General features: G+C 33.8%; 1 protein-coding gene across 1 annotated transcript; it reads left to right on the top strand.

Moving 5' to 3' along the window:
- Positions 1-6,487: 6,487 nt before the first annotated feature.
- Positions 6,488-17,075, top strand: LOC123271067 (telomere-associated protein RIF1). The gene is made up of 7 exons (XM_044737298.1): positions 6,488-6,595; positions 6,680-6,907; positions 7,038-7,247; positions 7,325-7,607; positions 8,745-10,339; positions 10,419-14,220; positions 16,136-17,075. Exons 2-7 carry the CDS (start codon positions 6,810-6,812, stop codon positions 16,844-16,846), a joined length of 6,699 nt encoding a protein of 2,232 aa, XP_044593233.1. The 5' UTR covers positions 6,488-6,595; positions 6,680-6,809; the 3' UTR covers positions 16,847-17,075.
- Positions 17,076-17,134: the final 59 nt, after the last annotated feature.

The following is a 17,134-nucleotide window of genomic DNA, read 5'->3' as shown; positions in this document are numbered from 1 at the left end:
TTTATTAATGAAAAATATTTTCATTAAGGATTAAATCTAGTTTTTAAATGGAAATAATTTTCGTTGACCATTAAATTTAATTTTTTAATGAAAAATATTTTCATTAATCATTAATTTTAATTTTCTAATTATAAATATTTTCATTGCCCATTAAAAGTTATTTTTTAATGGTGAATTTTCCCATTGATCATTCGATTTAATTTTAATCAAAGTATTGTCATTCATAATTGAATGCAATAGTGTGTTCGGACTCCCTGTCTTGAGCGCATCACCATTTTTTTTACTCGAAACAATTTTATTTAAGAATAAGGAAAATTCGGATTAAGATGTACTGATTATTAAAACGATGTAATATAAAAAGATAAATTTTTATATCCAATTGGTTAATATTAATTTTGAATGAGATTATTTTTCTAAAAAACATCTGACAGCAAATCGACTCTAGCCCTAGAGCGTTCTAATTTTGTTTACTTGCTCTATTATTTCTTTATTATTCACATTTTCTAAAATATGAGCTCTACTGATGTTGTGCTGATCATTTGAGTATACACATGCATTTTTGATATATGTCCTATATATCTACTTGATATATGTACTTATATGTCATTTATATCAAATTTATCAATGATGCATGTGGGCACTCTATATATATATATATATATATATATATATATAGCTATATATATATATATATATATATATATATATATATATATATATGAAATAATAAAAATCACAGATTGGTGCAGAACTAATGATCTAAAAATGAATCCTTCGAAGACGAAAGCAATTATTTGTGGAAGTAGAGCAAAAATTAGTAGTGATGAGTGCAGACTAGCCGACACAATCTTTGTGGAGGGGTGTGCTATTCCTTATAGTAGCACTGTAAAATACCTTGGGGTGATTATAGATAGTACTCTCTCATGGGAGAATCAAGTAACAAATTTGTGCAATCGCGCTATGAGTATTCTAGAATAGCTAGCACAGTTAAAAATAAACAATGAAATATTTAGTGAAAGTTTACGTATTAAGCTAGTATCTATTTTAATAATTCCTCTCTTTGATTATTGTTGTGCGGGGTATACGAATATGTCAAACAAATTATTATTAAAGATGCAGCGTAAATTGAATTCATGTGTTAGATTTATCTATAAAGTACCAAAATATGAACATGTTACTCCATATTTCAAAAAGTTAGGTTGGCTAAAGCTTGCAGCGAGAAAAGATTATTTCATTGCTTGTCTGTTTTATAAGGAAATTCGACTAAATTATCGGCAGCTATTCGGCTCAAAACTAGACTTTTTGCCTGTAGCACTGCGTAGAGGTGATGTCCGACAAGACTATCTTCGTGTACCGCAGGCTAATTGTGCCATGTATGATAATTCATTCTTAATTCATGGCATACGTATCTGGAATGCACTGCCAGCTGAGACTGTGGCTGTAGATAATTTGGTTGAATTTAAAAATGCTTGCTTCAATCACTTTTTTGAACATGACAATTAACAATTGCAATCTTTATTTTGGATCTTATTTAAATATTTTTTCTTGTAGAATTATTATGACTTTAAATTAAGTTATTCGTTTGTATTAAATAATCTATTTGGATTTTATAACATTTGAAATTAAATCTAATTGTAAATCTTTAATTAGTTAAGTAATCTTGTAACCTATGTAAACCAATGTAATTTAAATATTGATGGCTTTGAGGGTGCTTAGGTTCCAGAGCCAAATAAATTTTTTATCTATCTATATATATAACATATATAAATATATCAAAAATTGATGTGGGTACTCAAATGAAAGGTCTCGATGAGTGTAACTCTAACAGGATGAGCTTATATCGTAGAAAATATCATCAGTAGACAAAATCCGACGTCATTTCTTAATTATTGAAATTTTTTAAGATATAAGCTCATCCCGATGTTACACTCATCAAGAGCTTTCATTTAAGTACCCACATGCATTTTCGATATATTTTTGACATATACATATATATAAATTTATAAAATATATGAAAAATTGATGTGGGTACTCAAATGAAAGGTCTCGATGAGTGTAACTCTAGGATGAGCTTATATCGAAGAAAATATCATCAGTAGACAAAATACGACGTCATTTCTTAATTATTGAAATTTTTCAAGATATAAGCTCATCCCGATGTTACACTCATCAAGAGCTTTCATTTGAGTACCCACATGCATTTTTGATATATTTTTCATATATACATATATGTAACATATATAAATATATGAAAAAATGATGTGGGTACTCAAATGAAAGCTCTTGATGAGTGTAATGTCGGAGTGAGCTTATATATTTAAGAATATCAATATTTAAGAAAGTACAGTGCAATTTAACAAAAGTCGATATGTAATTTAGCAAATTTTATTTATTTATAGTTGACAATTCTGAGCAGTCACATCGTTACTGCAGGTTGCTAGTGTTTTATATTTTTCAACAACGATGTCTACCGAACCAATTAACCGATTTCGACGTTCTTCATAGCAATCGACGCCGATAATCAAAAGCTATAAATTAAATTACGACTACAATAACAATCCGACATTGATTGAATAAATTATTTCAAAAAAATACTCTTTTTAAATTATTTCGAAAATTTTTTCGAAGATTTTCGAAAATCAGGGTACAACTACTAACTTCCCGATTTTTTGAAAATCATTGATTTTTATAGCGGAAAGTTGAAAAATAGTTCGATTAACGATTAAATTTAATATCTAATTTTAAAAATTTCCATTGATCATTAAAAAAATTTTTTAATTTTATATATTTTCATTAATCATTAAAAAAAATTAGGAAAACGGTTGACCCTGAAGGCCATCCCTGCAACTTCCCGCTTATTCCATACTTAGGCGCTTAAAATTGCACCAATGACGTTTTTGAGCTCTTAGAGCTCAAAAATACAATTTATGGGTTATTTTGAGCTCTTCGAGCTCAAAAGTCTGATAAGGATTTGATGACACTATTTTTTGAATTTTTAAACCGCAATAACTTTTGAATTAATAAACCGATTTTCACGCGGTTGGCAGCATTCTACGCAGTTTTTCAAGCCTCACAAAGAATCTTAAATTTTGAATTGATCGCGCGAGAAATTTCGGAGTTATTCCGAAAAAACACTTTTTTTGGTTTTCTTTCGTTCACGATATCTCTCGAACGAATCAACCGATTTTGACCAGACTGGTGGCGATCGACGTGGTTTTTTAAGATTAAGAGCTGATTAGTTTTTGGAATTGAACCATCAAGCCGTTTAAAAGTTATTCCAAAAAAACCACATTTGAAAAAATTTTTTTTTCAGTTTTTTGAAGATTTCTCAAAATCTATTTATCTGAATCGGTCCAAACAGTTTTCAAAATCTAAGTTTGGTCAAGCCCTTTCGAATGGCATCAACCGCGATGAAATCGGTCAAGCCGTTCAAAAGTTATAAGCGGTTCACATACTTTCACACACACACACACACACACACACACACACACACACACACACACACACACACACACACACACACACACACAGTGACAACCTCGTGGGGATAGTCAGGGAAGCTTCCTGTGACCTTCAAACGTCGAGATCTGATGAAAACTCGGTTTTTGCAAAACGGGGTTAAAACAATAACTTCCCGATTTTTGAAAATCTTCGATTTTCGTAGCGGGAAGTTAAAAATTTTTAATTTTATATATTTCCATTAACCATTAAATTTAATATTTTAATTTAAATGATTTTTACTGATCATTAAAAAAATATTTTTAATGATAAATATTTCCATTTACAATTAAATTAAATTTTTTAGTGGAAAATTTTTTCATTAGAGAATTGAATTTAATGAGTTAATGAAAATATTTTTCATTAAAATTTTCACAACTCTGTTTCTGATATAACTTATCCTTACAAATGATATTTTCAACTTATTGCTTATATCATATAAGCAATAAGTTGAAAATATCATTTGTAAGGAGTGTTTATCTATTGGTATCAGCTGTCCATCTACTGGGGTTTTGGTCTTTTTCTTCAATTTTTCTTTTCTGTTAATTACTACGAAATTTTACCAAGTTTCACTTATTTCCTTCTAGTTAATTACATATTTTTATATAAATAATTTATTGGGGTGCTTACCCTAATAACCCACGTTTTTTTGATTTTTTAAAAATTAAAAATCTTATGAACAAATTAACCAATTTTGACGAATTTGCCAGCGTTCGATGCTGTTTTTCAAGCACTTATACTTAACTTGTAACATTAAAAAAGATCCAAAAAAAAATTTCGAATTTATTTGAAAAAAGAACTTATTCCAAATTTTTTGACAACCATGTCGCTTGAACAAAAATCTTCAGTACCGCACAAGTGATGCAACTAGATTTCATACCAACTTTCTTGGCTCTCCAAACCTTTACGTGTAAAAAAAGCCATTTCGAAAATTAATACTTCAGAAACAGTGTGGTGAATCGATTTAAAATTTTGGTGGTAAATTATTGAGGTATTTCCTTTCTATAAAAAAATTTTCATAATTTTGGTAAGATATGAATTTTACGGCGGTACTACCTAAAGGCAAGGCTGTAGTAAATGTATTTTCTAAAATTTTATTTTTCTAATTACTTTTTGAAAATGTTAAATGTTAAATGTTAAATGAACTATTATGAAGCTTCAAAAATAGCCAGTCTTATGTTGTTTGTCAGAAACTTCATTTTATTTGATTTCAAAATTTATTCAAGACGTAATTAGGAAAATACAATTTCTAAAAATTCATTTACTATGGCCTATCCTGAAGCGATCATATCACAACTGAATGATTTAAGTTAAAATAACTTAAAATTAAAAATTGAAAAAATCAAAAATTATTAGTGGCGTCAATAAATGTTACAATTATACAACGATACGTCAGTAATTGCATAATTTAGTTTTTTAGCTCCTCAAAAGTAATTTTAATTCTATGAAAAATTTTTTCGAAAATTAATTTTTGTTGTAAGAAATTTTTGTGCCAGATATATGTTTAAGGTAGTTGAGTCATGCGAGCAAAATTTCAATAAACCTTCCAAATTTATAATATAAGTAATTAAATGCATAATGCACATGCTGTTAAAATTTGGAAACGATTTACCACGTCTAACCGAAGATAATTGCAATTTAAAATGTCATTTTTATACAGGTGGTATGAGAAAAGAGAGAGAAAACCGCGAAGGTTTATTATTTTTGTTTTGAAGAGATTTTAAGAATTTCACGAAAAACTAATATTACTTAGATTAATACATGTATAATTACCCTAAAAAATTATAGAATGCCATACCACATAGTTTTTGAGAAATCATTGATAAACTACCCTGTTGAAAAGCTCCAATGAGATCACATCAAAAGCGACAAAAGACACTTGGAAACCAATAAAATTTATGGGTTTCTAAGTGGCTTTTGTCGCTTTTGATGGGATCCTATTGGAAATTTTAAACAGGGTAGTAAAGTAAACAAATAAAGTCATACACAGAAAAAAAAATGTTCATGAATCAAGTATATAATTTTGAAGAACTTAATATTCTTTATTTGAGTAGAAAAATTCTTGATTTAAGGAAATTTTACTTGATTCAAGAATTTTTTGTCTTGATTCAAGACAATTGCCCTCTTCAAAATTATATTCTTGATTCAAGATTTTTTCTCTTGAATCAAGTTAATTTTTTTTCAGTGTACGTGGAAGTAAGTGAGTAATAGCCCGTAAGAGAGGTGACACTAGCGAATGAAAAAGACAGCAGTAGCATAAACTATAGGTTGGGAAAGAATTACCTTAAATGAAAAATTATGGCATGAGAAATGATTACGGATAAAAAAGATATGGAATCTTTGTCCGTTTTTTTTCTTTTTTCATTGTTAAACCGGACATAATCAATTTAAAAAGAAATTAGAAGTTGAAATCAATGAGATCATTTTTGGTGTCAGTAGAGTATACCATCGCTTCGTGCTTAACCCTTCGTCACTCGCATCTTTTTTAGTTTCTCGCTCGCACTATAGTGAGTCTCTATAGGTTGAGTAGTTGTTAGGCGGCGATCTGCTCATGACGCGAGTGACGAAGGGTTAAGTTAAGACACAATATATTCTTCCTCATCCAAAAAATTTGAATATTCCCGCCATTGTCATGTTGCATCAAAAACAAAAAGTTCCCCAAAAAACCCCTAGATTAGACCTAAAAGTCTCTAGATCATTTGGCGGGTTTTTTTATCACGTTGCATCGTCGCATCGGCTTTCTCTCCTTAAAAAACTCCGAGCGCAAGCAAGAAAGAAAAACGCGCGGCAATTTGCGCTGTGTTCACCCCACAGTGTGTCTTGCGCAGTAATTACCCTGTTTGGCATCAGTACACATTTATTTTCCTCTAACTCTTTCACACTACGTGAGTATAGGTAAATACCTATACGTGTATTTATACCCGACATGCATTATACAATATTCTTACTCACACATATTTATTTCTATAGGTACGGCCAGCTTTAGCATTCGTATTACCTCCATCGGCTGTATGTACATACATTACACATTACATACACATAGACTGTCGCTATGCATTGATTCGTAATAAAATTCAGTGCAAACAAAACTCTTATTGTAAATAATTATTTTTAACAAAATAAGTATACATATATGTGTACGTATGTATATTTATAAATGAATTTATAATTACAATTCTAGATATTTATTTATCGAGTAACAGCACGTCGGTGCCGTTGATTAAAAAAAACAAGTGCTTTTAACAGTCGTCAGTCGCTTATTTGAGGATTTTTACCACTAAAGTTGGGAGTAAAACGGTCACCACTTCAAAATGACTTCGACTTCGCTTACTCCCGCAGATGTATTGGCTAAATTACAAGGAACAATACCTAGTACCGATGAAATTATTATTCTAACCTATATCAACAGGTACCAAGAAATTTTATTTTATCAATTATAAATATTATATGTATAAGTTATTTAATATCAATATCATGTTACTTCTTTTGGTTTACACACAGTTACTTACTCCATTTAATTAATACTTAAATATTTGCAGTGATAACAAGAGGACAAATTTATTACAAATAATGACTGATAATCAGTATTCAGATTTATGTAATTTAATTATTAATTTTATGACAAGTGAACAAGAAAGTAGCCTGCTTAAAAAATCAGACGTTAAATCATTGTTGAATAATATTTTCAATGAGTCCAATAAAAAAATGCCGTTTTTTAGGCTATCTTTGACTGTTGGTCGCAACAAAAGGTAATTTTTTTATTTTTGTCATATAAATCTGTTTTTAACATTTTAGTGTAAAATATTAAATTTTATTTTATTTTTAGACTGAAAATATTTGATTTGATAAAAACAGTCGAGGACAAACAATTGACAAGACTCGTTGATGATCAGGATACGTGTAAATTTTTAAACGACTGTCTAAGAGATGTAGAAGCTTCCAAAATGGAGTGGCTGTCACCTACAACCTGTACGGATAATATTTCATTGCTGGTACAAGCTGAAAAAAAGCCTACAGATTTTGAGGATTTAGTTATTTACAGTGCTTTGGAGTTTATTCATCGGCTTTACAAACACTCTTTGGTTAATTCTAATTTTAATATTCGAAAGGTATTTAATTTTTTTTATTATACATAATTTTATGTCAAAAATTGAATTTTTGTTTTTTTGACAAAATTTAAAAGTACTTGTATTTTTCCATTTCACACATTTATCTAGTATTTTTGAATGGTAATTGTTTGATTTAACAGTGAATTAACGATAATAATTATGAAAATTTGTGAAAATACATTTTTCAATTAGTTTTTATATCTACTAAAAACCGTAAATAAAATGTTTATTTAAGCATACTGATTTCTAAAATTTTTCCATATTTTACGTGTCAAAATAAACAATTTTCACAAGTTTCGATTTTTTATTTTTTTTTAAAGTATTTTTTTGTATAATAAAATTAACACTCGTTAAATTTCAGATACAAAAAATTAGTGATTTTCGAAAAAAATTCTAAATATTATTTTTATGAGCTGAAATATAATACTGAAGTTAGTCGACATCTAAAAATTTTCAGAATTTTTTTTATTGAAAAAGTTTTTACAAAAAAATTAGAAAAAAAATTTTATTTTTAAAAAACTTGAAAAATTACAAGTGCAATTTAAAAAAAAATATTTTTTAGTTATAATTTAATTAATAAAAAAATATCAAAAAATTAAAAATGTCGGCTAACTTTAGTATTATGCTGAAATATATGGGGCATTCCACGCTTTTGCATCTCCGATTTCTTTGAAAATTTTTTATGTTATAGTACCCATTGAAAAAGACTTCCATGATTATTTTCAATTTTTTTTTACCGAGCCGTTTTCGAGATATCAATTTTTGAAAAAAATTGCTCTTTTTTTTTTCAAATGTCTGTAACTTTGCAAAAAATGGGCCAATCGGGACATTTTTTTTTTTTTTAATTTTCGTTTTTAAACACATTTTTAGGATATACAATCAAAAAAAATTTTTAAACTGTACTTCTATAAGATTTTCAGATTTTGACTTCAAAATGTTGATTTTCAAAAAACACGTAGCGATCGATTTTCTTGAAAATTTTTCCTAAGAAACTGTTATTTATCCCCCAACTTTAAAGCCTGGTCCCTTGAAGGGTAATCGATGATATCTATATAGAACTGTAAAACTAAGAAATTACCTTTTAATTAATTAAAATTGTAAATAGAAACACTATAATTTTAACTTACACCATTTCAGTTTCACCAACTGGTATTAGATAAAGTAGTAACCTTACTGTATATGGGACACAAACACCAACGTGCGAGAGCCCTGGACCTCTTCACAACAGCTTTAAAAACGGACCTTCACAGTTACATCCGTCAACACAACGAAGAAACGTGGACCGTGTACCGCAGCAACTTGCAGAACGTGTATCACATCCGAATGTTGTCCTTAGTGAAGGCCAGCCAGCCTGACTGGTGTCGCCAGTGGTGTCTGAGCGTCCAGGCTCTAGGAACAGACCTCCACCGAGGTGCTGACTTGATAAACAATCTCCTAAGCGTTGAAGAGCGCGCCTTTAAGTCTCCAGACATGTCCATCAGGATCCAAGCTTTTCAGGCCTGGAAGTTGCTCATCGAGAACTTCGCCATAGATCCCACCCAGCTCGCTATTCCTCGGCGAATAAAACTGCTTTGCATACCGCTGAACGCTAATAACAATAAAACGGAGTCGATTGCCCTGGCAAAGTTCGAGGTCTGGCGACACTTGATCATAAAGCTGTCATCTACACCTGACAAGTCTCTCACCCAAGTCATCGCACAGTTTCTTAATTTTTGCTTTGGTCCGCTTGGAGACACTCCTCTGCTGTCAACCAAGTCTGGGATTCAATCTTCCCCAGGGAAAAGGTTTGTCAAGGCCAGGAAGTGTGCCGTGGACTCTTTGCTCCAACTCCTAGCTTCTGATCCCCAGGATCGAGCGTTGCTTTTTCCAGAGCTAGACCAAGATAACACAACCATCAACGTGATATCCCAGGAGATGTTCCAGGAGAACTTCAAGAGCTACATCCACAGCTCCGGGGAAGCTTGCCTCCTGATTAACGACTCGGAGTTCGTTTTCGAGAACCGAGAAACTCTGAATCGTATTCTCTGGCAGTCTTTGATGAACTTGATAAACAAATCGACCGACGAACTCAAGCCCAAGATGTACCAGGAGCTGATTCTGATTATCTGCGAAGTGGTGAACCACATTAGAGTCCGTGATGACTGCACAAGCAACCTGCTCTTAGACACAATCGTCCCCAAACTCGTAAAAGTCAGCTCGCATCTGCTGTACCGCGACCAGACGCTGATGGATTTGCTGATCAGGCTCCTAGACCCAGAGTTCCTGAAGCGGCCTAATGCTGGTCTCAAAACTCTGATAGTTCATGCAATCAAACCCGAGGCTATTACGAGTTACCATCCTGAATCTCTGCCGTTTCTGAAGTCGGTTCTCAGCCAAATGATTGCGCTAGGAACAAACGTCAATTTGACTGGTTTTGTTATAGAAATTTGGGCGGAACTTGCGGAGTTGTTTGTGAAATTCATGGACAAAGAGTCGATCAATGAAGGAACTACTTTGGCTCATAATTTTGACACAGCGTACTCGTTAATTATTTTTCCTTTTAAGGTTAAATGGATTAACAGTAACGATGTTAATCAGCTAATAAAAATCAGTCGCTGTTGGAAGGATCTTTACGCAAAGTTTAATAACGCTGCTGATTTGATTACCACTGTCAAAACCAATGAAGTTCTTGATCATGTCTCTGAGGATTTGTTGACACTAGTTAGCGCGAGAGACAATAACAAGTCATACAGGTTAGCAAAAAATATTCTTTTTTTAACTAGAAAATTATTATTGAGTTAGTGTGATGATTAATTTAAATTATTTTTATAGATTTATCTGCTACGTTTTTGATGCGCTGATGAACACGATTCACTACTCAGACTATCTAGCGGTTGAGGGAGTTCCAAGCTTAACATCTTTGCTACGAGACGTCACCTACTCAACTTTGGAGCAAGCAGAGTACGTGAATGAAATCGAATGCAGTTTGAAAGCGATGGCGTCGCTGCTGATCACTATATACGGGTTGGAACAGGACAAAGCACAGTTTCACCTAACAGTTCTAAGACCTTGCATTGAAGCGATGCTGAAGATCAACGTTCCAGAGTGCGTGAAAGAAGTAGTTAATACCTGGGAGACGGTGGTAATAATTCTGAAAGGTTTGTGGAGTTGTCTGACTTCAGAGCTTGTTGATTCGTATCGTGAAGCTCTCATCAACGCACTCTGTCATACAAACCACGAGATCGCTGCCCAGACGATGACCTTTCTGGACCATTCAGAACCTATTGGTGAGGATGTCAAACAGATATTAAATGAAATTGAGTTGGAAGCCTCGAAAAAGATGAGCAGCTTGGTCAAGAGTGATGAAGGTGAGAAGAAACATGTAAGAGTTGCGGGAAGTTTTTTGGGTAGGAAGTCTATTACTAAAGTTAGTGGAGGTAAAAAAGGCAAAGAAAAACGAGTGACGCCAGTTCCAGTTCCTCCAGAACCAGACTCTCAGGATTACGTTTTGATTCAGAACGACGTTAAAGTTAACGTAAACTTGCTTACGGAACACCAGAAGGAGTGTTTTAAGCGCCATCGAGATGACATTCCTGCTATGTACAACGACTTGTCGCAGTCTGGATCAAGAAACACCCAAGAGTTAGAGGAGTGGTTTAAGAATAAAGCCGGTGGCTCCACAGAAGCTACTGATGACAACAAAGAGAACAAACACGAAGAGGTTAAAGAGAGCGAAGAAATAGTTGGTGACACCCAGGAACTTAGTCCCGAAGCTGGAGACAAAATAGAAGAAGGCTCTGTTGCGAGTATTGTCAAGAAGCTGAACTTTGAGTCGCGCGATGAGTTTCCTGACGAGAATGAAAATACACAAGACAAAGACTTGACCAAATTAGGCTTGCACCCGCGAGATGGCGCTGGCGGTTCGAGGCGAGAGGGAAGGGGTAGACGTGGGCGAAGACGAGGTGGTAGGATTTCCAGATCAACTAGAGATCAGGACAAAGGAATTAAGCGCAAGGCTGTGGATTCTGAAGAGTATGCAGACACCAAGAGACGCAGGCATTCTGCTCCGACAGATTTGCAAAGCGACAGTGAGAGCTTTTGCTCTAATGATAGCGAAAAATCACCAGATGGCAGGACTGGAGTATCACAGAGGACCCAGAAAGAAATGTCTCGGTTGAAGATCGATATGGTCTTTGATAGTCGGAAAATGAGCAAGTTGCGAAACAAAGTTTCTGAAGAACAAAAAAGTAAGCCGGCCAATGACGACTTTGTTTATGAAAAAGTTAACAAGAGACACTCATTGGATCCTAGCAAAATGGTAAAAAAGACCACGAGGAGTAGTGGAGATTCGATGTTGGTAGAGCGGCAGGATCTGATATTCGTACGTCGTAAACGGAAGATTGATCCCAAGTCTCAGGAACCTCAAAGTCAGGAAGATTCCAAGATCGTGAGCCCGATATCTAGTCCTTCGACGTCTACTACCTCAAACTCCACTGCTGACGAAGTTGTTGAAAGTTCGCAGGATTTGTGTTCTGTACGGTCCCCGAGGAGGGAAAGGAAGACTGAGAAGGTCGAGGTGGCTAATGACGAGAATCAGGTTCCTGAGCCTGCACTCACATCTGTACCTTCACCTGTACCTGCACCTGCACCTGCACTTGAGTCGCCAATTAAGACTGATGTTCCGCCTGAACCGGTTAAAAGCGAATCTCCTGTGAAATCTAGTCAAGAAATCGTAGAACCCTCGGTAGATATTAAGGAAGAAGAAGCTAAGGCCATCTTCCCGTCTCCGAAGGGTATCAAGCGCTTGACCAAGCCGAAATTACTCACTCCAGGACGTGGAGCGCATATGTTGGGACTGGTGACTAATCTAGGTATGTCTGAGACCGAAGAGATCAAAGTGTCTAGAGTGAAACCCAAGGATTCTGAAGTTCCATTTTCGGAAACGCTCAAGAAAGAACGAGCGAAAGATCTAGGTAGTCCTGGTGGGAGTAGACAAAGGAAGATATTCAGTAACATGAAAACTGGAGACTACACTTCATCTCCGCCGACTAAATTGTTCAGCAATTTGAAGAACGACGGCGAGAAGATATCACCCAAAATGGAGAAGGTCAATGATGTTGGTAAAACAGATCACGATTACACGGAACTCAAGGAGGTGCAAATTGATCTCCCAATGCTTGAGTGGTCCAGCGCCAATCCGCCATCTTTGACGGCTTCTCCAAGTGCGGGTATTTTGAAGAGACGTGCTGTTAGTGCTCTTAATTATGCTACTCTTAATAGTACTAGCAATAGTAATGTTAATGTTCCTGCGGGGAATGAAGAGTTGGTTGACACGCCAAAGCGGAAGCGCGTCAGTTTCGCTGACCCTCCTGTTTCCAAAGAAATGGGATACGAAGTTCTACCAGGCTCACCTGGAAAGTTGACTAAACTATTGATAACACGTAGTTTTCCGGGAAGAAAGGACACACCGCTGAAGATTAAGCTGCCTAAGTTCAAGACGATACAAACGGAAGAAAAGCCTGTGGAGACTCTCAAGAGTGACACTCGCTTGTATGATATTAATATTGAAGATAAAGAGCAAGAGGACGTCGAAGTCTCTATTGCTTCGCAAGATATCTTCCAGGGAGATGATATGAGCGTCATAGTCGAGGAGAAAAAAGATAGTCTTACGCCTGATGTAGAAGAATATGGAATTCAAGAATCAACGATGGCAAGAATAATGAACGGAACAGTGAGCCAGATGGAAGTCGAGAGTATCAATAACATCAATGAGACTCTGGAAGACACTGTTGATGTAGAGAACATCAGCAACTTCACTGATGACACTATCTACAAGCCCGTACGAACTAGTACAGTAGAAAAAATAAACGCCAGTGACACTTTACCGGTCACCAGTTCGATATTCGACAGCCAGCAATCAATCGACCTTACCCAAGGTCAAGGAATGGAAATGACTGATCCAATCTGCCCAACATTGCTGGGTTGTGCGGAGCCCATTGACTCGATTGTGGATAATCTTGTTCATCCTCTGTGGTCAAAGAATCTCTCGAAGCTTTTTACCTCGAGAAACATCAACACCGTGGGTGACCTAGCAGCGTTGAGCAGTCTAGAGTATGAGAAGTTGCCGCTTAAGGCCTCGGGAAGTCCCAAGGTTGAGCACGTCCGCAAAGTGCTGACTGACTTTAGCATGTCGCTGTCGACGGTCCCGGCTGATAGGGAAGAAATTATGGACGTTGACTCTCAGTTAAACCACAGTCTTATAGAGGATGTTGGCACTCAGCCAGTTGTTTACAACGATGATTTAAATATCTCAGAAGTGCTTACTGACAAAATTCGGGTCACTCAGGAGATTGAAGGGGCAGAAGAAAAGTGTTCCAATGAGTTCGGGTCGATTATTCTAGACAACACACTGTCGCCGCCTAAGAAATCCTCGACGGGAATGAACAGCGGGTTGATGAATGCTGTTAGTGGTAAAAAAGATGTAGAAGTTGCTACGGATTCAGTTGCTACTGATAGCAAATCTGTTGGAGTACAAATGAAGTTAGATGAATTGCTAGATGAAATAGACGTTGATCTCGTGTTGGCTAGCGGTGTCAAGCGCAGCTGTCCGCAAAGTATTATTACTGCTTACAAGGTAAATAAAATTTATGTTATTTTCCAATTTTTAGTAAATCGCGTGCTGGTGTAAAAAGGGCGCATAGCTACAGGTTAGTAGGGATCCATGCTAAAAGGGCACATGAAAAAAATTTTTTTTGTCATTTTTCTTAAAATCACTCAAAACAAAGATCTGTACAAAAAAAATTCGAACATTCTAAAGCTAAAAAGGCGTAACTCAAGACATGCGCCCTTTTAGCTTTTAGAAAAGTAGTGCCTAAGCTAAAAGGACACATAGAAAAAAATTCAAATTTTTATAACAAATTTTGATAAATAGTTTTACAAGACATGAAATAAAAAAAATTTAATAAATAAAGAAAAATTTCCTAAGTACTTAAACAATATTGAAGAAACAATAATTTTAAACTATTTTTATACAAGCACTGGATAAATAAATGAATCGAAAACTAATAAGATTAAAATAATTTTCAAATAAAAATAAATAAATACAATCATGCATATTTGGCAATTTTTTTTATAATATTTTTAATTCTAATTTTAAAAGAGTGTAAGGTAAAGTACCCAGTAGTTGAACAGGTTTCAAAGTAAAACTTATTTGATTACTTTTAATATATAAAGATGTAATTATTAGTTCAAATTAGTGATTTTCATGAAAATATAAACAATTTTGAATTGATTGAAGCGCAAAATCACCCAGATAATTGATTATTTATATTTTGACAACGTTTTTAAAATAGCCTATGAAAGGAGTAGTAGTTGAACAATCAATTCTGACAAGCCGCAGTAGTTGAACACTCTGGGAGCAGTAGTTGAACTAATAAAATATATGGCAATAGGCACACCAAAAATTTTCAACGTTTTATTGAAATATCAAAAGAAATATAACATACTATTGAATAATATTAAAAATAATACTGTGAATATTTAATATGTTCATTTAAAAATGATAAATATTTGTATTTAATTTTTTAATTACATTTTTTATGAATGATAAAGCAAATTGTCAATTATAAATAAAAAAAACTCAATTCAAAACGTTCAATTATTTTTAACTACACTAATTTTTACTCATAAAACTTATTTAAATTGCAGTAATTAATACAAATCATAATGCTGATCACTAGTCTATAAACCTATTAGGGGTTATAGTGCTGTTAAAATTATACGGCCCCAGCCTGTTCAAGTTCTGGGTACGGTTTTGAAAATTTGGAGGTATAGTTGAACGCTAAAATTTAATATAAAAATTATATTAGAAAAGACTATTTCATTAGATGGTACAACTGTTTCTACTTAAAATCATGATATACCGTTTTTTGTACTGATTGTTCGGTTTACGATTTAGTACCTTTTTCATGAAAAAAAAATAGCATCTATCGGCGATTCTCGACATGTCAACTTTTAAGTTAATAAAAATATAATTGTTTTGATTTATAATTGAAAAAACTTACAGAAATCAATTACTGTATCATTTAATAATTATAATATGCGCATATTGCTCATAATAAATTTACGAATTTTATATTATAACAATTCGCAAAAGTCTGGTCAAGTACTGGTCCCATTTTTACAAGTGTTCAAGTACTGGGTACTTTACCTTATGTATAGTTAGAATACGCCTCTTTGACTCTACCATTTTTTAATTTTGAGGCTAAAAATAAACATTTTAATGAATTGCTTAAAAAAAAAATTTATAGGCTCTTTTAGCTGTAGGTCATAAAATTTTCAAATTCCTAAAACTAAAAGGGCGCATAATTAGATACATACGCTCTTTTAGCTTTAGGAAATCAATGCTTCATTTTTAAGCGAAGAATATGTCTACCAGTCGATTGGTGATAAATAAAATTTATGCTATACTTTGCTATGCGCCCTTTTACCTTTTGATACGCGAAATAGTAATTTATAGAAATAATTAAAATTTAAATGGAATATTTCAGGCAAAAATGGGAGCTAAAAACGACGCTGAATTGGGTCGTGAGACAATGCACCTCCTAGGTATGGAAACGTACCCAGACACCTGTTTAAAGATAGCCTGTCGTGACTACGGAGCATCTAAGATCGTCGGTCGGCTTCCAGACATATTTATCAATGACAAGGAATTTTTTTCAAAAGTCCTTAACACCTATCGGATGAAACTGACTACTAGCGATCTCTTGAGTGTCGCGGATACTGACAGCGTCAAGCAGGAGCTCTGTCAGAAACTAACCTCTGTAGACCTCTGTGACATGCTGGCCCAGGTGCTGGCTGAGGAAGAAAAACGTGAGATCAAGACCCCTATCACCGATGAAACGTGTTTAAATTCGATTCTCAAGAGGATGCCCATAGACTCAGTGATCAGTCACACTGTTGCTAACGACGAGCTTATTCCCTCATCCGTTGTTTTGGACATAGCGCTGCAGAACAATTCTCCCGATATTATCGCCGCGGCGCTAGACTCTCATGGAAACAACAATAGCATTAAAGAAATTATTGTTAATAAATATCTGACGTCAGATAAATTACTGACGTATTTAGGCAAAAAGCAGGCGGATTTATCAAAAGAAAAAATTGTTGATATCTACAGGTCTGTTTGTGATAAATTAACGATCGAAGAATTACTGGATCTTAATAATAAAATTATAAAAGAAAAATTGAAGCAACTGAAGTAGTTTTTCAGGCTATCGGTTATTAATCATTGACTTAGCGAACAGTTATCATCACTCACGATTTATGTAAATTTATTTAGCTCTCTCACATTCGGTCAGTAATTTTTCACTTAATTGTTACAGTTTATTATTATTAATAACAATAAGTAAACTAATTAATTATGATAAGATATGTAAATACAAGACTTGTATATTGAATGACTATTTACAATAAATGAATTGATTTAATGAATCAGGTAATTGTTAAATTTAAGAGAAAAATTAATATTAATTAATTAATATGAAATTTAT

This window comes from Cotesia glomerata, linkage group LG8, assembly GCF_020080835.1.
Source record: "Cotesia glomerata isolate CgM1 linkage group LG8, MPM_Cglom_v2.3, whole genome shotgun sequence".
Lineage (NCBI taxonomy): Eukaryota > Metazoa > Arthropoda > Insecta > Hymenoptera > Braconidae > Cotesia > Cotesia glomerata.
Note: the sequence above shows the minus strand (reverse complement) of the source record. Positions and strands in the feature narration are given on the sequence as shown.